This window comes from Sapajus apella, unplaced genomic scaffold (genome assembly GCF_009761245.1).
Source record: "Sapajus apella isolate SASKATOON/1434 unplaced genomic scaffold, GSC_monkey_1.0 scaffold24, whole genome shotgun sequence".
Taxonomy (NCBI): domain Eukaryota; kingdom Metazoa; phylum Chordata; class Mammalia; order Primates; family Cebidae; genus Sapajus; species Sapajus apella.
Genome location: NW_022436964.1, coordinates 22,570,209 through 22,596,751, shown reverse-complemented (window position 1 = coordinate 22,596,751; position 26,543 = coordinate 22,570,209). Strand labels below are relative to the sequence as shown.

Below are 26,543 nucleotides of genomic sequence, written 5' to 3'. Positions count from 1 at the left end.
CTTTGTAGATTCTGGATATTAGCCCTTTGTCAGATGGGTAGATTGCAAAAATTTTTTCCCATTCTGTTGGTTGCCAGTTCAGTCTAATGACTGTTTCTTTTGCTGTGCAGAAGCTCTGGAGTTTAATTAGGTCCCATTTGTCTATTTTGGCTTTTGTTGCCAATGCTTTTGATGTTTTGGTCATGATGTCCTTGCCTATGCCTATGTCCTGAATGGTTTTGCCTAGGTTTTCTTCTAGGGTTTTCATGGTGTTAGGTCTTATATTTAAGTCTTTAATCCATCTAGAGTTAATTTTAGTGTGTAAAGTGTCAGGAAGGGGTCCAGTTTCTGCTTTCTGCCCATGGCTAGCCAGTTTTCCCAACACCATTTATTAAACAGGGACTCCTTTCCCCATTGCTTGTTTTTGTCTGGTTTGTCAAGGATCAGATGGTTGTAGGTGTGTGGCGTTGCCTCCGAGGCCTCTGATCTGTTCCACTGGTCTATATCTCTGTTTTGGTACCAGGACTATGCTGTTTTGATAACTGTAGCCTTGTAGTATAGTTTGAAGTCAGGTAGTGTGAGGCCTTCAGCTTTGTTCTTTTTGCTTAGCATTGTCTTGGCTATATGGGCTCTCTTTTGGTTCCATACAAAGTTTAAAGTGGTTTTTTTCCAGCTCTGCGAAGAAGGTCATTGGTAGCTTGATGGGGACAGCATTGAATCTATAAATTACTTTGGGTGGTATGGCCATTTTAACGATACTGATTCTTCCTAACCATGAGCATGGAATGTTTTTCCATTTGTTTGTGTCCACTCTTATTTCCTTGAGCAGTGGTTTGTAGTTCTCCTTGAAGATGTCCTTTACATCCTTTGTTAGTTGTATTCCTAGGTATTTTATTCTCTTTGTAGCAATTGTGAATGGGAGTTGGCTTGTCCGTAAAGGATTTTATTTCTCCCTCACTTATGAAGCTGTGTTTGGCTGGATATGAAATTCTACATTGAAAGTTCTTTAAGGATATTGAATATTGGCCCCCACTCTCTTCTGGCTTGTAGGGTTTATGCCAGGAGATCAGCTGTGAGTCTGATGGGCTTCCCTTTGTGGGTAACTCAACCTTTCTCTCTGGCTGCCCTTAGCATTTTTTCCTTCGTTTCAATCCTGGTGAATCTGATGATTATTTGCCTTGGAGTTGTTCTTCTTGCGGAGTATCTTTGTGGTGTTCTCTGTATTTCTTGGACTTGAATATTGGTCTGCCTTGCTAGGTTGGGGAAATTCTCCTGGATAACATCCTGAAGTGTTTTCCAGCTTGGATTCATTCTCCCCATCACATTCAGGTATACCCAGCAAACCTAGATTAGGTCTTTTCACATAATCCCATATTTCTTGGAGGCTTTGTTCATTTCTTTTCACTCTTTTTTCTCTAATCTTGCCTTGTTTTATTTCATTGAGTTGATCTTTGACCTCTGATATCCTTTCTTCTGCTTGGTCGATTCGGCTATTGAATCTTGCGTATGCTTCATGAAGTTCTTGTGCTGTGTTTTTCAGCTCCATTTACATTCTTCTCTAAGTTGTTTATTCTCATTAGCATTTCGTCTAACCTTTTTTCATGGTTCTTAGTTTCTTTGCATTGGGTTAGAACATGTTCTTTTAGCTTAGAGAAGTTTGTTATTACCTACCTTCTGAAGCCTGTTTCTGTAAATTCATCAGACTCATTCTCCATCCAGCTTTATTCCCCTGCTGGTGAGAAGTTGTGATCCCTTGAAGGAGGAGAGGCATTCTTGTTTTTGGTGTTTTCATCCTTTTTGCACTGCTTTCTTCCCATCTTTGTGGACCTCTGAAGTTGGTGACTTTCAGATGCGGTCTCTGAGTGGATGTCCTTTTTGATAATGTTGAAGCAGTTTCTGTTTTTTAGTTTTCCTTCTAACAGTCAGGACCCTTTGCTGCAGTACTGCTGGAGGTCCACTCCAGGCTCTGCTTCCCTGAGAATCACCCACGAGGGCTGCAGAACACTAAGGGTTGCTGCCTATTTTTCTTCTGTTATCTTTGTCCCAGAAGGGTACCCGCTAGATGTCAGCCAGAGCTCTCCTTTATGAGGTGCCTCTTTTGGATATATGGGGGTCGGGGAGCTGTTTGATGAGACAGTCTGTCCCTTATCAGAGCTCAAGTGCTGTGCTGGGAGCTATGTTGTTCTCATCAGATCTGCTGGGCAGGTATGTTTAAGTCTGCTGCAGCAGAACTCATAACCGCCTCTTTTCCCAGGTGCTCTGTCCTGGGAAGGTGGGGCTTTATTTATAAATTCCTGATGTGCTGCTGCCTGTTTTCAGAGATGCCCTGCCCAGCAAGGAGGAAGTCTAGTCACAGTTTGCCAGCAGAGGCGTTGCTGAGCTGCCACAGGCTCTGCCCTGCTGCTGTGTAAACTTCCTTGCGGTTTTGTTTACAGAGGTACAGTTAGGACTGCCTCGGTAGTGGCAGAGTGCCTTGGTAATGGTCGACTGCCTCGGTAGTGACAGACTGCCTCAGTAATGTCAGATGTCCTTCCCCCAACAGAGCTTGAACATCCTGGGTCAAGCTACAATTGCTGTGCTTGGTGGGAAACTCTCAAGCTAGAGCGTTTCAGGTTGCTGGTCTTTGTGGGGGTGGGACTCGCACAGCCAGATCACCTGCCTCCCAGCTTTCAGCCCCCTCTTTTTCAGCTGAATGGGCAGCTCCGTCTCCCAGGCGTTTCAGACGCCAGTTAAAAAGGCCACCCAGCTTTGTGTGAGTTTCAGTGCCGAAACCTGCGGTGCTGGTTGCCATGCTGTAAACTCCCGGCTTTTCAGCCTGGGAATCTCCTGGTCTGTGGGCAGTAAAAACTGCGGGAGAAGTGCAGTGTCTGAACTGGAGTGCTGGAGTGGCTGGAAAAGCCTCAGATGGCCTCCGCTGGGTAGGGAGAGGGTGTCCTGTGGGGACTGCACTTCCTGGGTGAGGCAGCGCCTTGGCTTGCCCTTCTTGGGCTACATCCACAGTGCAACCAGTCTCTTTGAGATGTACCTGGTACCTCGTTTGAAAATGCAGAGATCAATCCCTCTCTGCGTAGCTCTTGCTGGTAATCGCAATCCAGAGCTGTTCCTATTTGGCCATCTTCTTTCCAGGTTCCAGTTGTTTATCTCTTCTAAGAGTAGGGGACAAAGTCTGGTAGGTTTATTTAGAAGCTGTATATGAATGTGTTTACTTAATGGTTTATCTTTTATTTAGTCAATAAAAGGACTTTTCCTGTAAGCCTACTGTGTCCATGGAAAGCAGCTGAGTTAAATCCTGGGGGTGATGGTTCCCCTGGAAGATGACACGGATGGAAAAATAGTTCATACACAGCCCAGCAAACTTGAAGCAGCATCCGAGGAGGCATGGTCATGGGGCCTCTTTTCTTTTTTTTTTTTTTAAAACAGAGTCTCACTTTGTCATCCAGGCTGGAATACAGTGATGTGATTTTGGCTCACTGCGAACTCTGCTTCCTGGGTTTAAGAGATTCTCCTGCTTCAGCCTCCCAAGCAGCTGGGATTACAGGCATGCACCACCACGCCTGGCTAATTTTTGTCGCTTAATAGAGGCCGGATTTCATCATGTTGGCTAGACCGGTCTTGAAGTCCTGATATCAAGTGATCAGCCCATCTTGGCCTCCCAAAGTGCTGGGATTACAGGCGCCTGCCACTGTGCCTGGCCCTATTTAAGATAATATTCTGCTACAGAGAATATAACATTTGAGCCCGTGTTATATGCACAGGACTACATAAATTATCTCATTTAATGTAACCATCTTCCTGACATAAAATACTATTTCTTCTTTTTACAGATGAGGAAACTAAGGTTTACTAGAGTTAAATAATTTGGCCCAAGTCTCAAATACAACAAATATCAGAGACCAGATCAAATACAATTGATCAGACGCTAAAAACAAATGTTAAAGAGACTACATTTCTAGTTGGTTTATTATAGAGCCTTTAAAAAATTCCAAGAGCTAACTGTAATAAACTATGTGACATCCTTTATATTTCTGACAAATACATAAATATAGAGCCTCAAAACATGCATGCTAAAGAAGTATGAAAAGGATGAACCTAAATATTTCCATTTTCATTTACTTTGCCGTGTTAATGTAAACGCACTGCCAAATGTGCCTTTTGGAAAGATGAAAAGCTTTTCTATTTCTGTCTGAAAACATGCTATATTTTGTGCTCTTCATAACTATGCGAATTAATTCATCTTTATAACAATCCATGAAAGCAAGTAAATGCCTGAAAACTGCAGATCTGACGAACAGTAAAAAAAAAAAAAACAAACAAACAGCCCAATTAGAAAATGCCAAAAAACCTGAAAAGGTCTATTACTAGAGGCTACACAGATGGCAAATAAGCAAATGATGTCCAACAATAAGATATCACTACACAACTATCAGAATGGCTAAAACAAAAAAACAGCAACAACGGCAAATACTGGTGAGATGCAGAGAAACTGGGTCACTCACATTTTGCCGACAGGAATATAAAATGGTACAGTCACTGTGGAAAATGGTTTGGCAGTTTCTTTAAACAACTAAACATGCAACTGCCACATGTGGCCTAGGAATTGCACTTTGGGGGCATTTATCCCAGAGAAATAAAATCTTACGTTTACAAAAACCTGTTCACAAATATTTGCTGTAGCTTTATCTGTAATAGCTAAAAACTCAAAAGAACCCAGCTGTTATTCAACAAGTAAATGATTAAACAAACTGTGGTACATCCATACCATGGACTAGTACTCGACAATAAAAAGGAATGAGCTACTGATACATATCACAATCTCCTGAGAATTACACCAAGTGGAAAAAGCCAATCCTAAAAGTTATGTACTACGTAATTCCATTTATAAAAATTCTCGAAGTGACAAAATTATAAGAATAAAGAAAAGAGGCTGGATGCAGTGGCTCACATCTGTAATATCATCACTTTGGGAGGCTGAGGTGGATGGATCACTTGAGGTCAGGAGTTTGAGATCAGCCTGACCAACATGGTGAAACCTTGTCTCTCCTAAAAATACAAAAATTAGTCAGACATGGTGGTACATGCTTGTAGTCCCAGCTACTCAGGAAACTCAGCCAGGAGAATCGTTTGAACCTGGGAGGCAGGGTTGCAGTGAGCTGATCATGCCACTGCATTCCAGTCTGTGTGACAGAGTAAGACTCTGTCTTTAAAAAAAAAAAAAAAAAAATGCTGGGAGTGGTGGCTCATGCCTGTAATCCCAGCACTTTGGGAAGTCAAGATGAGCAGATCACCTGAAGACAGGAGTTTGAGACCAGCCTGGCCAACATGGTGAAACCCTGTCTCTACTAAAAATACAAAATTTAGCTAGTCAGGCGTGGTGGTGGGTACCTGTAATCCCAGCTATTCATGAGGCTGGTTGCAGTGAGCTGAGATCGTGCCACTGCACTCCAGGCTGGGCAACGAGAGCATAAAAAGAGGAGGAAAGATTTGTGGTTGTCAGACGTTAAGAAGCAGTTAGGGGCTACATATGATAGGTATAGCTATAAACGGGCAACACAACACAATAATGGAAATTGTGATAATATAAATGTTCAGCCCCAGACGGTACAGTGTCAACATCCTGGTTCTGATATTATACTATATAGTTCTGCAAGATAGTCAGCACTGGGGAGAAACTGGGTAGGGGGCACAGAATCTCTATATTCCTTCCTTCCTCCCTTTCCTTTTTTCTTTTTTAACAGACAGGGTCTTGCTCCCTGTAGCCCAGACTGGAGTGCACTGGCACGATCATGGATCACTACAGCCTCAATCTTTTGGGGTTAAGCAATCCTCCTGCTTCAGTCTCCAAAGTAGCTGAGACTACAGGCATGTGCCACCACACCCACTTATATTCCTTTTTTTTTTTTTTTTCCCCAGATGAAGTTTTGCTATGGTTGCCCAGGCTGGAGTACAATGGCATGATCTCAGCTCACTGCAACCTCTGCCTCCCAGGTTCAAGCAACTCTCCTGCCTCAGCCTCCTGAGTAGCTGGGATTACAGGCATGTGTCACGATGCCCGGCTAATTTTTGTATTTTTAGTAGTGACAGGATTTCTCCATGTTGGTCAGGCTAGTCTTGAACTCCTGACCTCAGGTGATCTGCCCACCGTGGCCTCCCAATGGCTGGGATTACAAGCGTGAGCCACCATGCCCAGCCACACCCTGCTAATTTCTTTATTTTTTGGTAGAGACAGGGCTTTGACACGTTGCCCAGGCTGAGCTCAAGAGATCCACCTGCTTCAGCCTCTCGAAGTGCTGGGATTACAAGCATGAGCCACTGCACTTGGCCCTCTGTATTATTTCTAATGCTACATGTGAATCTACAACTGCCTCAAAATAATAAGTTTAATTAAAAGAAATAAGCTCCATAGATCTTTAACACTGGAACCAAAGTTTTTATTTTTTTAAAGAGAAAATTTAAAAGAGGAGGAGGAAAAAAAGCTCCATAGAGGCTGGGTGCTGTGGCTCACAACTGTAATCCTAACAGTTTGGGAAGATAAGGCAGGTTGATCACATGAGGTCAGGAGTTTGAGATCAGCCTGGCCAACGTGATGAAACCATGTTTCTATGAAAAATACAATAATTAGCTGGGTATGGTGGTGCATGATTGTAATCCCAGCTACTTGGGAGGCTGAGGCAGAAGAATCGCTTAAACCCAGGAAGCAGAGGTTTCAGTGAGCCGAGACTGCCACTGCACTCTAGCCTGGGCGACAAAAGCAAAATTCCATCTCAAAAAAATTTAAAAAATTAGCCAGGTGTGATGGTGGGCACGTGAAACCTCATATGATCAAGAGGCTGAGGCAGGCAAATTGCTTGAACCCAAAGGCAGAGAGGTTGCAGGGAGCTGAGATCACTGTACTCCAGCCCAGGCAATATATCAAGACTCTTTTTTGTTTTTTCAAAAAAAAAAAAAAAAAAAAAGCTGTAGAGAATGTGAGTGTTTTTCTTGTAAAACTCACTTACCAAACACATACAAGTCAAACCAGTACATAGTACATGTAAAGAATATACTGCCAAATGATTTACTACCTAACTTGTATAGAACTGATTACTTCAATACAAAAATTGATGCATCCTAGGAAAAACTTTTGTATTTTACCAAATGATCAAGGCAGGTTCTAACGAATAACTTTATATAATGACTTACGACTTCATCTGCAAATCCACCAGCCAGGACAAGAGAATAAGCCCCATCATTACTTCGACCATGAATTCCACCAACATGAGGTCTGTGAACACCTGCTTCGCTCACCTATAAATCGAGTAAAAGAGTCTCAAAGTACCTCTGAACAGTTAAGATACATTTACAAAATGCTTTCATATATATTATTGGTACCTAAAGACTCAAGAAGTGAGTCTCACAGAGTTCTATCTTTTGCTCTCTCATTTTACATCTCCTTAACTATATCCTTTAGGTTCTGAAAATTGTAAAACTGATTGGGTAGAATTCTGAGTTGCACAATGACTAGTAAATAATAATCTTTTATCTACTGGAACTTCCAGCTCAACTCAGCTAAGAGAGAACTAGCAGCAGTATGTATCATTTCTCCCTTTATTTCTAGTCTTGGATAATGGCCCTGTTCCCTACCTAGTTTGCGAAGTCCAAAATGCAGGAGTTATTTTAGCCCCACTCTTCTCCCTTATTCCTCAAACCCTTTTGATCACAAGGATTGCTTCTTTTACCTCCTAAATTTCTCAAATCCATCTTCTTTTACTTACACTGTTCAATCTTAGTTTGAGTCATGAATGTTTACAATAGATCCTGTTTTACTGCCTCTACTTTTGCCCCTTCAAATCCATCCTAGGTATCACAAACTGGATAATTCTCTTAAAAAACAATTCTGCTTTGACTTTCAACTGCTTAATATGGCTCCTATCTATTTTTCCTAGCCTTATCTCCAGCTTCTCTTTCTGGGAACTTATATGCCTGACCCAAAACTACTCAATGTTACCCAAACGTGCTATCCATTTCTACTTTATTCATTTCTGCTTTTCTGCTTCAATGGCTGACTGCTTTTTCCCTTGTATCTTCATTCCTGCCTCATTGAAACAAGTGTCACGTCTTTGTGAACTTCAAAATCCCTGAGAAAGGTGTTGGAGTTCATCTGTTTTTTATAGAATTGTTCTTTTTTCTGGTAGACACAGAGGTCTCATTATGTTGCCCAGCAGGCTGGTCTAGAACTCATGGGCTCAAGTGATCTTCCTGCCTCAGCCTCCAAGTTGGGATTACAGCTGTGAGCCACAATGTCTAGCCAATACAATTGTTCTTAGCAGAGTAAAAGAAGCTGAAATTCAAGTTTGCCTAAGAGTTTGGCATGCGAGGGGTGGGGGGAAGGCATTTAGAACCTTTTAGAAGCCAACAAGAAGCTGACAGCAACAGAACCTGGAAAGAGGTACAGAGGTACGAAAAAAAGAAGCAAAAAAAAGTAAGGTGATTAGAAACAGTGTATTTTTACTATATTTATAATATTATATTCCATTTACATACAGTATTTTATTGTATTTATATATCCAAAGTCATAATAACCTAAACTTCAAATACTGGTTCAACCAAAATTGTAATACAACTATGGCAAAGATGAGAGAACACAAGAGCATTAAACTAGTATTTCATCTTCCACAGAAAGAAGTTAATGCAACTAAAAGATGAAGAATAAAGTACGATAAACACGTTATTTATTAATAGAAATAAGAATGTAGGGCTGGGCACAGTGGCTCACACGCACTTTGAGAAGCTGAAGCACAAAGATCACTTGAACCCTAGGGATTCAAGACCAGCCTGAGCAACACTGTGAAACCCCGACTCTACAAGAAAACACAAAAATCAGCTGGGTGTGGTTGTGTGTGCCTATAGTTCCAGCTACTCTGGTGGCTGAGACTAGAGGACGGCTTCAGCCCAGGAGGACTGTGATCACGCCACTGCATCCCAGCCTACACAACTGAACAAGACCCTGTCTAAAATAAAGGCAGAAGAAGGTAGGCCAAGAGCAGTGGCTCACACCTACAATCCCAGTGCTTTGGGAGGCCAAGGCTGGAGCACTGCTTTAGGCCAGGAGTCTGAGATTAGCCTGGGCAACAAACCAAACAACCAACAGTCAGGCATGATGGTACACGTTTTTACATTTTTAGTCCTAGCTAGGTGGAATGATCACTTGAGCCCAGAAGTCTGAAGTTATAGTGAGCTGTAACTGCTACTGCACTCCAGCCTGGGTGATAGAGCAAGACCCTGTCTCTTTAAAAACAAACAAACAAAAAAAAGTAGTAAGAGGTAAATCCATAGGAAACAACTAAAATTTTAAAGTAGTTGCCTCTGAAAAATAGAAAACGGGGATGAAAACTAGGGTGGGTTTTTCAAATATAAACTATTTACTCATATTTAATACATACATAGCTTTTTAATTGATCCACAGGTCTTGCCAACTCAAGAGAGTAGAAAATATTTGGGAAAAAAAGTAGATGGTGTGTCTGTACTGAGTATGTCCAGACTTTTTCTTGTCATGATTCCCCAAACAACACAGTGTAACAACTATTTACACAGCATTTACACTGTATTAGGTATTATAAGTAATCTAGACATGACTTAAAGTCTACAAGAGGATGCATGTAGGTTATATGCAAATGCTGCATCACTGTATAAAGGATTTTTTTTTTTTTTTTTTTTTTTTTTTTTTTTTTGAGACAGAGGCTGTCTCCCAGGCTGGAGTGCAGTGGCATAATCTTGGTTCACTGCAGCCTCCGCCTTCTGGGTTCAAGCAATTCTCCTGCTTCTGCCTCCTGAGTAGCTAGGATTTTAAGTGCTTGCTACCACGCCTGGCTGATTTTTGTATTTTTAGTAGAGACAGGTCTTACCACGTTGGCCAGGCTGGTTTCAAACTCCTGGCCTCAAGTGATCCGCCTGTTGTGGCCTCCCAAAGTTCTGGGATTACAGATGTGAGCCACCACACAAGCCTGTATAAAGAATTTGAGCATCCACAGACTTGGTGTCAGTGGGAGATCTTGGAACCAATCCCCCACAGATACCAAGGGACGAGTGTACATTACCTTACTTTTATAATTGTATTAAAGGTCTGAGCACCAGGGCCATTCAAGATAAAAATTAAAGCCGCTCTTAATGTTCAGAATCCTGGGTGTCTCTAACTAGAAACAGGAAATAATTTTATTCTTGGATTAGCTAGCACCTCCTCTGCCCAATGTCTTATCATTCGTTCAGGATGATAAATTCCAAATAAAACACCTGAAACAAGCTTAGAGTTCAACCACACTCGATGAGAATTTGCCACATGATTTCAAGTTTAATATTTCAAAAGTGAAATTTCTGGCAAGAAAAGTTGTTTAGAAAGCTTAACAATAATGGTTACTACTACCATTAACTATAACAGAACAGTAACAACAGAGTAATGAAAATGCATAGCTAACGTCCAATTCTGTGAGGTATGTTCCCTTGTTAACCCCCAGAAAGAATATACCCATCCTAAAGAAAATCTTTCATTCTAACAAGTGAATGTTATGTGTTAGGCTCACTTACAATCAACAGACATTAACATTGCTATAATTTGATAGCCAATTTTCCCCTTTCAACTAAGCCAATGTTAAAACATACCTGAACTCTAAATCTCCAAGTTGATCCAACAGGAATACCAGGAATAGGTCCATAATGATTAGAAGGGACAATAGTACATTCTCTTGTACGACCAACACAAGCCATTCCCTAAAAGTCACAAAACAAACTTTGAGAAATCAGTTATATTAAATTTTAATGAAAGCCCCTAATTCTCATGTGAATAAAATAGGAACCCAATTGTTTATGTAATTTAAGTACCACTGATACTAACAATTAATGATAGTTTAATTTTTTTATACCGTTACTACTATTGATATTAAAACATTATATATTACAACTTGTTACTAGGAAGAAAAGGGGAATTTCTTCTTTACCCTGCCCCAGTCTCTCCGGCTTTCAGTACTAGCTGATGGCATCTTTGCTTTCTTTTTACTCATCTTGAGTCTTTCACCAGCCTTTACAACTTCACTGGAATCAGTTTTACAGGAAGGACAATACCTTTAAAACAAAAAAGAATAAAGAAATTTTCACAATACCCTATTTGGGTTAGTAACAGAATATTAGCTTTTCTAGGTTAGAACAAGTTTTAGGATGCATTATTTGGTATATATTACAGAGCTTTAGCTGGCATTAAAATAGTAAACTTTTCAAAATATTTACATGGTTAGGCCGGCTATAAAAATATTCTTGTCATTCCTTTAGAGAACTTAAAGATTTTATTATAAATCCTCAAATTCAGTTCCAAATTCAGACAAAGTTATGAGATTCAAAATGATGCCATGAACTCCAATTGCTAACTCTGAGAACAGAAACTTGAAGTTCCTGTCATTAAAACAAAAGTAGCTAGATCTTCCTAGAACATTCAACTGTGTAACAGATACATCTCCCCATCTAAATTGATTATTAGAATTCCCAGAGAAAAACTGTAGTTTATATAACCAGTATATAGGACTTCAAGGATGTTTGTTTATATTAACCTTATCGATAGCTCAATTTTAATTCCCTATGCTTACTTGTCCTTTAGCCTATTTGTAATTGATTACCTTACTGTAACTTGTATTTCATAAACTGCCTAGAATCTTTTCTAAAAAGCAAGGCATATGTCTACAAAATGAGATGAGGCTATTCTTATGTCACCAAGGAATAGAAGCTTTGGGAATACCCTAACAAAGATCTAATGACCAACTGCCCAATTAATCTTAAAATTTCTTTGCCCATACTTTCTATTTCACAATTACCTATTCCATGTAGCTTTTAAAGCAAAGAAGATTATGCCCACAAGTCAATCCAATTATGAGATATTTTGTTGAGCATTATAGGAGAGAAAAATTTAAATAATTCAGTCCCTGATCTTGAGCAAATTATGTTTGAGAAGGCACTAAATACTATGAATTAAGTCCTTTCTAGTTGGGAAATCAGGAAGGCTTCCAAAAATTAAGTGTCCTAAAGAAAAGCTGTATTTTATCTGATGGGCTCATCTTTGTAACTAATTTTATTAAAGATTCTGTGATTTAAAGCAAGTATTATCTGTTTGATGAGAAAATTACTGCAGAGATTAAATATCCAGACAACATGATTTGGAGAAACAGAAAAGATTTAAGGTTAAGGAGTTCCAGGTGAAGTGAAAGACGTTGATATGAACGTAGAGCTATACTCTAGAGTAATACAAGATAGTCTTTGAATTATATCATCCTAAAGTTGATTCTGGGATTGATTCATTCCTTCAACAGGTTTGTTCAGAACCTCCTATGTGCAAGGCACTATTTTGGTGCTGGTGATAAATGTTTGTGATAAAAATGTTTGTACATAAGTAGTTAAGAAACACCAGTACATACAAGCAAAGAATTTCAGAACGTGTTAAGTGGAAATAGATCAGGGTTATGTGGTAAGAGTGACTAAAAACAGAATGCTTCTTAGAGTAGATAACCCAAGAAAAGCATTCCTGGCAAAGAAACAGTTAAGTGCAAAGGTCATGAGAAATAAAAAAAAAAAAATGGTATGTTTTGAGGAAGATAAAGGTGGGTACAGACCAAAGTTAGTAAGCAGACAGACTAGTGATAAGCAGTGGAAGTTAGAGAGTACACATGGGCCAGGTCATAAATGGTTAGGGCTTAGACTTTTATTCTAAGTGAAACAGGAAGACATCAGAAGGTTTTAAACTAAGACGAATGACCTAATTTAGGCCTTTTAAAAATTATTCTGCTGCAACGGAAGAAAGGAAGCAAAGACACTAGTTAGGTATCTATTACAGAAATTCAAGGAAGAGATGGCAGTTTGGGCTGGGAGGTGAGAATGGAGAAAACATTATGGACTGTTAAAATCTACTGATGTAGAGTATATGAAAAGAACAAAAGAGGAATCAAGGATTAGGTTTGGCTTTTTGGCATGAGCAAATAGATAAAATGATTAATATTAATTACTGAAGACTGGGAGAAGAGCAGGATTTTAGGGAGTTTGTGGAAATCAAGAACCCCATCTGGACTAATTTTGTGATGCTAACCAACTGCATATAGGAATATAATGCCCAGGGAGATTAGATATGAAGACATAAATTCAGAACTATTAGCTTGATATTTAGCATCTCATGATTGGACGAGATCATCTAGGGAGCGAGCATAAAGATAAAATAAGTGGGGAGTGCTTTGTGTGGGGACTCTGAAATCTGGTAGGTGAAGGGAAACATTAACAAGAGACTAAGAAGAAAAGGCCCGTGAAGTAAGTAGAAAAACAGGATCATGGCCGGGCACAGTGGCTGACGTCTATAATTCCAGCACTTTGGGAAGCCCAGGTAGGTGGATCACCTGAGGTCAGGAGCTCAAGACCAGCCTAACATGGAAAACCCCCTATCTGTACTAAAAATCAGCTGGGTGTGGTGGCGCATGCCTGTAATCCCAGCTACTCGGGAGGCTGAGGCAGGAGAATCATTTGATCCTGGGGGGCAGAGGTTGCGTTTGCACCATTGCACCCCAGCCTGGGCAACAAGAGTGAAACTCTGTCTCAAAAAACAAAACAAACAAAAATCCACAGAAAACCAAGATCTTAAGATCTCAAATCTATAAAACAGAGTAAGCAGCTGAGCAGTTGAGGAAGGAATGAGAATTGACCCTTAGGTTTATACATAAAATGTGTCTGTGAACCTGACATAAGCAGATACAGTAGAAGGGAAGCCAGACTGGAGTGCTGAAGTATGAATAGGAGAGGAAACGGAAACAATTAGTAGAGAAAGCACTTGACAATCTTTGCCACGAAAGAAGCGGAGAACGGGGTAGACAGCTGGTGAGAGAAATGGGTTCAAAGAAGGTTCGTGTGTGTTTTGCAAATTAAAGAGATTCTAGAAGGCTAATGAGAATGATTTAGTAATGGCAACTTGGGAGAGAATTAATTGAAGAGGTGAAGTTTCTGGAAAGACTATGGAACTGTGAGAGCAGGTGAAAGAGTTTGTATTTTAGAGAAGCAGAAATATGTCATCCATCAAACAACAAAGAAGAAAAATATGAGACTTTAGAGGAAATAGTTATTAGTGATGTAAGATTCAGAGTGATCATGTGAGGTAGTAGTAAGAGGTAAAGGAAGATATATCCTTTCCTCCTTTTTCTCACCTTCACAGCCTGTCATAATACAGCAAACACCTTCCCAACAGGTTGGGGAGAGATCAAAGCAACAACCTATTTTTTCGTATAGATACCAATTACCCACTTGTGACATCAATTATTTCTGACTGTTATCCATCTTACTTAAAAACACATAATAGCAATATGGCCCATAGTTTAAAAAGAAAAAAGTTCCTTAACATGGTATTAAAAGGTTCAACTTTGGGCACATTTTCCCCAGTCTCTTTTCTAATCATTTCTCTTTGTAGTTATCGCTACTCCATAGGAGAGTAACAGACTTTGGCAAGTATAATTGCTGCCTTGTTCTATGCATCAACGTCATAGGATTAAACACAGTAATCCATATAAACCACTTTGTTAGTGTTTAGTAAATATTAAGTACTATTATAGAACATAACAAGAGTATCTAACATGGTTGGGGGTAGAGGACCATCCATAAAGGATTACCAGAGGAAGTCACATTTAACTGAAATGCTAAAGGATTAATATCATCTTCAAGTTAAGCAAAGAGGATAACGCTTCCAAGATGAAAATGTGTCAAGTGTGACAACCTGAAAAAGAACATCGCTTACTTAAGGATTTGAAAGATACTGAATCTGGCTAGAGTGTAGAGTATTTGGAGAAATGAAAGAGGAAAATGGTAAGAGATACAGCTGAAGAAGAAACTAAATATTACACAGGGTCCTCCTGTAAGGCAACATAAACCTTCTGAAGCAACAAAGTAACACAATCAGATTTGCATTTTTGAATGAACACAGATTCTTATATTGGAGAAGGAATGGAAGGGATTAAAAAATGGAGCTAGAGATGGTTCAGAGATTGTTACAAAATATTTGTAATCGAACAGAGGTATAAATGCTAAGTAATCACAGGTCACAACATTGTAAGCACTTTTACATTATGTACCTTTAAAATCTACTTTAGGTGGTTCAAACACATATTTCATGTTTAATTATTTACATAACAAGAACAACGACAATAAAAACCCGATAATCATACCAGTATTCCTCTTCTGGGACTTTATCCAAAGGTGGATTCAGGCAGTAAATATGATAAGCCACATTACATTCATCACATAGAAGCTGCATGTTGGGTTCATGTTTCCCACCACATACACGACAGGAACAAGAATGGCATTTCTTATCTGGGTCTCCACCACATAGGTCACATTCAGGGTCATTTCGCCCTATTAAGAACAAAATTATAGCAAGCCTAGTCTTAAAACAATTTTTATATTTATGAACCTCATAAAGAAAACAGCTGGGATTTTTTTTCTTTTTTTTGAGATGGAGTCTCACTCTGTCACCCAGGCTGGAGTGCAATGGTGAGATCTCGGCTCACTGCAAACTCTGCCTCCTAGTTTCAAGTGATTCTCCTGCCTCAGCCTCTTGAGTAGCTGGAATAACAGATGCCTGCCACCATACCCAGCTAATTTTTGTATTTTTAGTATAGACAGGTTTTCACCATGTTGGCCAGGCTGGTCTCAAACTTCTGACCTCAGGTGATCTGGTCCCCCTTGGCCTTCCAAAGTGCTGGGATTACAGGCATGAGCCACCGTGCCGGGCCAGCATACAGCTTTTCCAATGAGAAGAAAGGATCCAGAAAAAATAATCAAGTGTGAGGCTTTAAGAATAAATGCCAGGCCGGGTACAGTGGCTCACACCTGTAATCTTAGCACTTTGGGCGGCCAAGGTGGGTGGATCACGAGGTCAGGAATTCAAGACCAGGCTGGCCAATATGGTGAACCCTCGCCTCTGCTAAATATACAAAAATTAGCCAGGCATGGTGGTGCGCACCTGTAGTCCCAGCTACTCGGGAAGCTGAGGCAGGAGAATCACTTGAACCAGGGAGGTGGAGGTTGCAGTGAGCTGAGATCGTACCACTGCACTCCAGCCTGGGTGACAGAACGAGACTCAGTCTCAAAAAAAAAAAAAAAGAATAAATGCCTAAGCCTCGTCCTAGACTTACTGAGTCAGATTTTCAGGAATATGGCCCAGACATATGCCAGTGAAAAATTTAATCGTCAGCAAACATGAGGACAGGGTATACTTTGGCCTTAAATTTCTATACATACATATACAGATCCACAGTTCCCCAAATGTGTACCAATATACCCAAGGGCAGTGTAGTGAAGTAATTGGGGCACCAGAGTGTATCTGAAAATTTCAAAGGAAATACACTTTTCTTTTGAGGCAGGGTCTCCCTCTATTGTACAGGCTGAAGTGCAGTGACATGATCTTAGCTCACTGCAGCTTCACATCAGCCTCCCAAGTAGCTGGGACCACAGGTGCATACCACATGACAGGCAATTTTTTTTATCTTTTTGTGGAGATGGGACCTCACAATGTTGCCCAGGCTGGTCTCAAACTCCTTGGCTCAAGCTATCCTCCTGCCTTGGGCTCTCAAAGTGCTGGGATTACAGGTATTAGCCACCGCACCTGGCAGAAATACGATTTGTCTGACAGTTATTTGGACCCAACTACTTAATAAATGGAACTGTTAGGCATTTCTTTTGGTCTATGAGTGCCAAGAAAAACCTACTGAGACACTAATGGCTCAAAGAGCCAAGAAAGTCTGAGAAACTATGGGCAAGACCTTAGGTAGATACTTAATTCCATTCAGAGAGATACAATACGTTGGGTCTTTAACTCCTATGAGACTAGGAACAATAAAATGTTCAGTGTTGATAAGGATATGGAGAAATAGGCACACTGGTGAAAATGCAAATTGATAAACATTTAACAGGCCATTTTACAATACTCAGAAAAACATAACTTAGATTTTCAGTGTTAGAGTCTTATCGCATTTCTTATTACTCTTCTGTGGAGGCAGAGTGGCTTATTCAGTTGGTGGGTTTCTGCTATACATCTAGGTATCTAATCAAAAGGTTATAATCATGAGGGATTTGTTCTCACTCTCCCTGTCCACCCCAACCAATGAAAACAGTCCATCTCTCCTGCAGATCCAAACCTTTCCTTGAGGTGGCTGTACTAAGCTAGTTGGCAAGCTCATTGTGGTTTTCCCACAAGCTATGCCATCAAGCTACTCTTTACCAGTAATTGAGGTTGCATTTTTAATTCAGTTAATATTTTGTCTTGTCAGCTGGTTCAGAACTCTTGCAAGAGGTACCCTTTATTAACCTCCTTCTAAATTCAGATACCTTTTGCCAAAGCATTACCTTAATTAACGTATACAAAAAAGTTTTGTATGATTCATGTACACAAAAGTCTTATACCAATATTCATAAAACCATAACTTACTTGTTAATGAAAAGGGAAACAATTCTATTTTATTTAAAAAAGGTAAATTTACAAGGGTAAAATATCCATGTATATTAAATTCAAAAATAAGGTGATAAAACCTATTTTTTAAACAATATTAATTGTATAAATAAAGAATTAAATGGTCATAGGAAGATGTCTTGAATGACATGCATTATTAAAAAGATTGCCTTCTGGGAGTTCAATACTGTTTGAATTTATATAATTGTGAGAAAATTCACCATATCAGAGCTGATCTAGCAATGTAAGAAAAATGGGAACAGTACCTGACAAGTGATATAGGGAAGAAGCATTAAGGCTACTGATTTGGTACTAACTTTAATTGATCTCTGCTTATTCTTGCAAATTAATGGAAGATTACAATTTTGTTTCTCTGCCACTAAGGTGGCTATGACAACAAATAAGCAATGGAAACAGAATAGTCTCAAAATGTCAAAGACATGTTTAGATCTTCTGGATTGAAGAGTGATCTGACAAGTGGCAGTCTGCCTTGGAAATGGTTTTTTTTTACATAAAAGTTCAACAGATGGCTTTATCAAGATTGGCCTTAGGCAGAAGAGAGAACAAAGAGAGAACAAATATATCCACATACACTGAGAGTAGGAAATGATACAGAAAGATGCCAGAAAAATCTAGTCATCTTGGTTTTGTATTGTGTTTTACTGAGGAATGATGGAGTCACATTAAGTAGGTTTGTCATGCCTTAAGGTTCTTAATTCAGATCCAGATATATTGAGCACTGTAGCCTCAAAAAATGAGAATGGCCTAGTCTGGTAATCTGGAAGTCTACTTACTAATTTGTCACGTCTTGTCTTATTCTAACCTTATACAATTGTGGTGAAAAGAGGTTGGGCAGGGCCTTTTAGCTTTAAACACTTCTTTTCCAAAACATATTAAACATTGACAAATGGCATAAAGTCAACAAACTATGCATCACAAAAAATCTTAGGAGGGACCATGAGACACAATAATCTACAGCAATTAACTCTTCTTACTAGGCCGGGCTTGGTGGTTCATGCCTGTAATCCCAGTACTTTGGGAGACTGAGGTGGGTGGATCACCTGAGGTCAGGAGTTCAAGACCAGTATGGCCAGCATGATGAAACCCCATCTCTACTAAAAATACAAAAATTAGCCAGGCATGGCGGCATGTACCTGTAATCCCAGCTACTCAGGAGGCTGAGGCAGGAGAATTGCTTGAACTTGGGAGGCAGAGGTTGCAGTGAGCAGAGATCGTGCCACTGCACTTTAGCCTGGGCAACAAGAGCAAAACTGTCCCAAAACAGAAAACAAAAAACAAACCAAAAAACTCATCATGAATGAAAAGACCAAGAATCTAATCCTATCTCTGTTACCAAATGTTTAATATCAAGGAAAATCATAAAATGGAGAGATACAGCTATATTTTAACCTTCTACTGTTTATATCTGTGTCATTTATTACCTCCTAGAAATTCAGGGCTCAGTCAGCACTGTAATTCTCAGGCTTTACTGGTGAAAAAATAAATTTTATTATTAAAAACTAAACTTGCATGGCTACAAAATTACAAAAGCGGGCTTTTTCTGTTATAGACAGAATCTATTATAACATAGGAAACTGTGGGAAACCCATCAACAGATAAAAGATAATGTGGTGTATACATATACAATAAAATATTATTCTGCTATAAAAAATAATAGAATCCTTTCATTTAGAACATGGATGAAACTCGAGAACATTAAGTGAGAGAAGCCAAGTACAGAAGGACAAATGTGACACGTTCTCTCTCGTATGTGTGAGCCAAAAAAATTGATCTCGTGCAGGTAGAGAATACAATGATGGTTATCAGAGGCTGGGAAGGGAAGTAGGGCAGGGGATAAAGAAGGGTTGGCTACAGGGTGCAAAAATATAGTTAGAAGGAATAAGGTCTAATATTTAGAAGCACAATAGGGGGACTACAGTTAACATTTATTGTATGTTTCAAAATCACTAAAAGAATAGATTTGGAACATTCCCAATGCACACAAAAAGTGTCAATGTTTGAGGTGATGAATATGCCAATTTCCCAGATTTGATCATTACACACTGTATGCCTGTATCAAAACATCACATATACCCCCATAAGTATCTACAATTATTACATATCCATAAATATTTTTAAAATAGAAAAATAGCAATTAAATACCAAGACAATATATTTCTTTAAAGATAAGATTTTATCATTTGGGAAAATTTCATTAAAACAAAATTAATCTTAGATCAAAACTATTGTCTTGAAAATAAGTTTGTATGGGCTACAGTTTTATACTTCCAAGTTATTCAGTGACCAGTAAAAATAAAGTTCAATCAGGTACAACACATGTAGTCTAAACCCAAAAGCAAAAATCCATACTTAAAAACTTTCCATCTGCAAACGAAAGAGGATGGGCTCCAGGTTTCTCAATCTTGAAGATTTCATCTACAGATATTATCTTGCAGTCATTTAATGTTCCTTCAGAACCTCTGTTTAAAAAAGAAAGAAAGGTTAACTTCTACCAGCAAAATCTAAACTATATACAAACAATAATAATTAGTCAGTTTAGAACCTCACTGTAATCGGCCTATTTATAAATTGAGATTAGAGCTATTCCAATCATTCTGAATTACTGTTTTCAATAGTAGGAAAACTCCAATAGTGATTAGTTGACATTCAAAGTTAAGCATAACTTTAGGGTAATATGAGGCCAAAAAAAATACATACTTCATTAGATTATCTGGTAAGCAGTGGCTATCTTGTAAAGGACTAGATAAAATTGTACCTTGTCAATTAAAATGCAAGATTTAAATATACTTCCTGTGCAATATTATATCTGTGCAATATTAAACCTTTCTATCAAGAAATAAGGTAGGTTTTCTGTTTGTTTTGGCCTTTGGTAGAATTTTAACATTTTTTATGTAAGCAATATATTTCCATATACTTTTGTGAAAGTGTAATTACATGGGATAATTCTGTAGAACTTATTTAAAAATTTACAAAAAACAAATTTCCAATAAATATAATAAACTTCTGGACAAAAATAAGATGCCCTTTTTATAAAGTCTTTCAAATACTAAATCATACTTGTCAGATGCAATTCATATTTGTTTGTATACACTTCTTCAAAGTTTCCTACTATGGCTATGGATTTGTACATTTCTCTATTTATTGAGACAGAGTCTCACTCTGCCACCAGGCTGGAGTGCAGTGGTGCAATCTCAGTTCACCCAATCTCATGGGAGGAGTCTCTACCTCCCATGTTCAGGCAATTTTCCTGCCTCAGCCTCCCAAGTACCTGGGATTACAGACCTTCGCCACCACATCCGGCTAATTTTTGTTATTTTTAGTAGAGACATAGTTTCACCAGGTTGGCCAGGCTGGTCTGAAACTCCCGACCTCAGGTGATCTACCCGCCTCGGCCTTCCAGAGTGCTGTGGTTACAGGCATGAGCCACCATACCTGGCCTATTCCTCCTTCTAATCTGTTGGCTTCTGCTTTATATTTTTGATGTTATTAAGTACAGATTTAAGAAGGCTAAATCTTATCGAATATTTATCTTTAGTAATGCATTCTCAATCAAAAGTCTGCTTTCTTTTGGTTAGCACTTGCCTGAAGACTTTTTCCATCCTTTTGCCCTTTCTTTAAATACTTTCAATGTCAAATATATATAAATGCAGAAATGGGTCGCTAACCAATAATCACATGCACATCCTTTGTGACCTTCAACAATGATATAAGACAGAGGAACATCAACTACCATGGAGGCCCTCCCAATGACAACTTCATGTCCTCCAAAGATTTACTGTTACCTTAAATTTACTGTTACCTTTTTCATGTCGCTTGTCTAACTCCCTAAAACACAGTTTTGCCTATGTTTGAAGTCTCTAATCTATAAATTCACATGCCATCTCATTCCTCCTTGAAATATGTTAAGAATCCCAACCATTTGTTATATAGTGTTTCTCACAGTCTTGATTTTTGATCTTTGCATTCCCAAAGTATGGTTTAAACAGTTTTTTCTGTCATTCATATTTCTTATACATTGGTAGTTGATCTGAAGTCAAAAAACTTTAAAGTTTTATTAGAACTTAGTTATGCCAATTCATTCATGTATTATCTATGGCTGGTTTCCTGCTGTATCAGCAGAGTTGAGTAGTTGTGACAGACCATCTGGCCCCCAAAGGTTAAACTATTTACTATTTGGCTCTTCATGGAAAAAAATATTGCCAACTCCTGGGCTAAAAACTCAATCAGATTTAGGTTCATTCAGGTCTATTTCCATCAGGAAGCACCTAGTTATTTGTCTCTTTTCCTCTCATGATGGCAGCTACTACATTAATTCATTAGGGATTAAAAACTGTGTTGATATTCCCATTCTATCATTCCCTTCTCATCTCATTTACTTGGCACAACAATTCTATAGAGAAATTACCTCTTTAACTAGTTGGTGACCCAGTGGTATAGTTCATATAACAAAGACAGATAAAATGCTTATTTAGCAGTTTTAAAAATAAATCATTCTAGGCTGGGTTCGGTAGAGACAGAGTTTCACCATGTTGGCCAGGCTGGTGTAATCCTAGCATTTTGGGAGGATGAGGCGTGTGATCACGAGATCCAGTTTGAGACCACCCTGGCCAACATAGTGAAAACCCCATCTCTACTAAAAATTAAAAAAAATTAGCCAAGTGTGGTGGCAGGCGCCTGCAGTCCCAGCTACTGGGGAGGCTGGGGCAGGAGAATTGCTTGAACCGTGAGGTGGAGGTTGCGGTGAGCCGACATCACACCACACTGCACTCCAGCATGGGCAGTAGAGCAAGACTCCCTATTAAAAAATAAACAATTCTCTAACAACTTCTGTTGTGACAAGTTTTTGTGTTACTATGGACTCGTGGATTTAAATATATTTGATATGTCTAACCCATTTTTTTTTTTTTTTTTTTGAGACGGAGTTTCGCTCTTGTTACCCAGGCTGGAGTGCAATGGCGCCATCTCGGCTCACCGCAACCTCCGCCTCCCGGGTTCAGGCAATTCTCCTGCCTCAACCTCCTGAGTCGCTGGGATTACAGGCATGTGCCACCATGCCCAGCTAATTTTTTGTATTTTTAGTAGAGACGGGGTTTCACCATGTTGACCAGGATGGTCTCGATCTCTTGACCTCGTGATCCACCCGCCTCGGCCTCCCAAAGTGCTGGGATTACAGGCTTGAGCCACCGCGCCCGGCTAACCCTTTTTTTTTTTTTAAATCAATGTTCAAATTGTTTCATCTTTGACCAGTAGGAATTTCTGATTGACTCAAACCCTTCTGAGGAGAACTTAGCAGACTTCGTGGCACTCCTTATTTGCATGACAAGATAGTCAACGTTTATTGTAAACATTTTATGCCCCCAGCCAGGAGTTTCTTTCAATGGGAAAGGGTATTTCAAGGCCACAGTTAGGTACTAGGAAAGCTTACTGCAATTGTTTGCAGGGTATAAGTTTTAAACATACACATTAATATACACACTAAAACACAAAACATCTCATATGTTCATACTAATGCTTTATATTCAAATTCAGGGATAAAGGATATTTACTTTTAAAAAAAAATTATGTATATTTTTTCCTTTTTCCCCCAACCAAAAAATCCTGATTCTCAAGGATACCAAAATTAGAATATTACAAATACTCCTTTGCTTTATCCCACATTACATGCAAGACGTTGTTGCAAGTTGTCCATTACTGAAAATAGTTTTATTTTCCCTTCCATGTTTTAGTTATAATATAGCCAACCGTGTCAGGTAATAGAGCCAGTAGACACCACATTTTCTCTTTTATGTTCAGTATGTTCTGGTTATAAGCATAGAAATATTTTAAATGTTTAGCGCAACTCTTTATGTCAAATTATTTTCAGTCATCTTGATTGTCTGAACCTAGTTCTCCTGAAGAATCCTTAGGAAGGATTCATGAGAACAATATACTATTCCTCCAGTTCTTGGAAGTTAATGACAGTCTGTTTATAGCTGTTATACTAAAGTCTAGTTTGGCTAGACTTAAAATCCTTAGCTCTCCTTTACTTGATTCATGCTTGTCTTTCTGGGATATTTTCCATGTAAGCATGTTATACTGTTCCTTATTTTCTCACTCTCTTCCAATTTCATACAGAATTTAACATCAATGCTTTCCTTTTGCTTATTTTCCTAAGATAAATTTCCTGAACCCTTTAAAGGATCTAATTCCACTTCACCTTTTGCTAGTTCACAGCCATAGAGTACACATTTCTTGCAGAAACAGTCAAAATTCTAGAGGCTAAAATTTAATGTGACAGAAGGCAAATCAGTGGTGGTCTGGGACCCAAGGAAACTTTTGGGGGTGATGAAAATGTTCTGTGTTTTGATTAGTGGTGATGTGTCTGTCTTTTCAATGTTCACGGTATTTAAGATACACTTAAGGTAAGTACATATTACTGCATGTAGGTTATATCTCAAAAACAATTTTAAAAAGACAGTATGGAAGATTACTTTCTGAAATCTTCTGACTCTATTCTCCTCCCCTATTTCTAAAGGGACCCCTTTTTCCTTTGTCTCTATTCTTCCTGTCCTACTGAGTGAGTTTTAATCCTGTTTCTAACAGTTTCTTCTCAATATGGAGCTTTAGTTCTGAAATGGAGCTATAGCTGACCATTTTAAAGAGTTTAAAGAGTACTCTAAACCCCTTCAGACCCCACCACAAACTGCTTGTACTTATTCATATTGGAGTGGGTCAGGAATCTAGGAGTAGTTTAGCTGGGTAGTTCTGGCTTAAGATCCTTCACAAGATTGCAGTTAAACCATTAGCTGGGGGTGCAGTCTCATCTAAAGGGAAAATAAAGCTGCCTGAATAGCCTCATAACATGCAGCTGGCTTCCCTCAGAGGAAGTGATCCAAAAGAGCACCCAAAATGGAAGCTGGTTATCTTTTTAAAACCTCATCTTGAAGTGCTATAGCATCACTTATACCATATTCTGCTGGTCATAGAGTCGCCTTAGTAAAATATGGCTGAAAACGACATGAGGGTATTAGTAAGCAGGAATCATTGGGAGTTACCTTGAAAGACAGTTACCATAGCTGCTAATTTCAAATTAGTTTGCTGAGCTAACTGATCATTTAGAATTCCTGGACTCTACACACATTTCTCTTGAATAGCCACCGATACTACACGGGTCTTGAAGCTTTCCCTGTTTATCCCATCAGCTATTTTGGGGCTTATCAGGATACCGTATCACCCTGTTTTACTGCAGATGTTGTCCATGAGTTTTTGAATTAGATAATTTAGTAATATTTTGCTCTATATTGCCAGGACATTTAAGGAGATTTTAAAAGTCATTGCTGTTGTCATCTTAGAATCCCAACCATGCTTCTCTTTTTAAGAGATGATAAACTATTTGATCTGACTATTCTAGTTGTTTTAGCTAAGAGCACTTATCTACTGCCAGTTTTCCCACCCTACCTGGAAGCAGATGCTTTCCATGTACTACTTTAAGTGATTCAATAAATGTTACAAATTTAAGGCCAAGTCACTTTTACACTTATTTATCAATTTAGTTAAAGGCTTATCACATTCTTTATGCACAAAACTAAAAGTCATCGATCATAATAAAAACATGCATATAATCATTCTTTCAAGAAATATCATATTTCACTGAATCTAATAGGCCAATAATTATAAAACAATGTATATGCTACTGAAAAATAAACTAGCCTGAAATCAGGCACTCTGTAAGAACTCCCAAATAAAGCTGGGACACCAAATGGTAATCAGGAACTAACTAAAAGACACAATATGTAATCTCAAGTAAGAAAAAAAGACTGTGATGAGGTATCTAAGGAAGACCTTCAAATAAAGCTTAGACACCACCAACATGTTCTCACAGTTAAAGGGAGAAATAAACCACCTTGCAGATCAAGAAACATTCTTGTTTCAATACTACCACTGGGTATATGCATAAAAAAGCATCCTCCAAGAATTAAATGATAATCTGGATTCATTCTGGTTCAGAGGCCTGGATTCATGCTATCTGTATGGTCTAAAAAGGTTCAAGCAGAGAGTTAAAGTTAAATGGCACTCCCAAGTGACTGGTAAAAGCAAACTCAAATCTTTGAAAAAATTCAACTTTAGTCAGCCCAACAGCAATATTAACATATAATTTTATTTCAGATGTTAAAATATAAAAAAAACTGTTCTCTCAGAATCTATGAGATACTGTGTTTACTGTAAATCTATTATAACTAGTGCCTAGAACAGGGCCTGGCACACAACAGCAAATAAAACAAAGCATTAACATTTCAGTGGTATGACAGAACAATGGGCCCCAAAGAGGTCGTAATTCCAGGAACCTATAAATATGTTACCTCATATGGCAAATAGGACTTTGCACATTAAAAAAAAAAATTTAAATGGGAAGATTACCCAGGTAGATCCCTATAATCACAGAGGAATGGGAGGCAGAGGAGAGAATATAAAGGAGATGTATCCACAAAATAATTGTTAGAGGGAAGCAACATTGTTGGCTTTGAAGGTGGAGAAAGCAGGTAACAAGCCAAGGCATGTGGGAGGCCTCTAAAATATGGAAAAGGCAAGAAAATGAATTTTTCCTTAGACGCTACAAAAAATGAACATATGCCTGCTGACAATGATTTTCCCCTAGTGAAATCCAAACCGATTTAAGATTTCTAACCTCCAAAACTGTAATTACGATTTATTGTTGCTAAGTCTGTGGTAATGTGATATAACAGCAATAGGAAACTAATAGAAATGGTGTGATAATAAAGAAAAAAACTCAGAGTAAGGGAGAATTCAAGTAGCTTACGTCTACTACGTATGTGATTTTACATAGGTTGATCAAGAAAGGTCAAAAGTATCTGAAAATACTTTTGAGCAGAGAGCCAAAACAAGACACAGAGCAAGCCAAACAAGTAACATGTGAGACAGACAAGGCAGAGGGAACGTCAAGTACAAAGGCCCCAAGGCAGGAGCATGTTTATATGATTGAGCAATACAAGAAGGCCAGAAGGGCTGAAGCACGGTGACCTTTGACTTACAACCTGATATGCTTATTAAACATGTGTTC

The 26,543-nt window shown here is 38.8% G+C and overlaps 1 protein-coding gene across 3 annotated transcripts in view; it reads right to left on the bottom strand.

The window, feature by feature from the left end:
* Positions 1–26,543, bottom strand: part of UHRF2 (ubiquitin like with PHD and ring finger domains 2) — a 105,930-nt gene that overhangs the window by 16,875 nt on the left and 62,512 nt on the right. For all 3 annotated transcript variants that reach the window (XM_032291092.1, XM_032291093.1, XM_032291094.1), the window contains 5 exons: positions 19,835–19,944; positions 15,183–15,369; positions 10,947–11,070; positions 10,612–10,719; positions 7,159–7,263 (listed from right to left, as the gene is read on the bottom strand). In XM_032291092.1, coding sequence (XP_032146983.1) covers positions 7,159–7,263; positions 10,612–10,719; positions 10,947–11,070; positions 15,183–15,369; positions 19,835–19,944 — 634 coding nt within the window. The remainder of the gene's footprint in view (positions 1–7,158; positions 7,264–10,611; positions 10,720–10,946; positions 11,071–15,182; positions 15,370–19,834; positions 19,945–26,543) is intronic.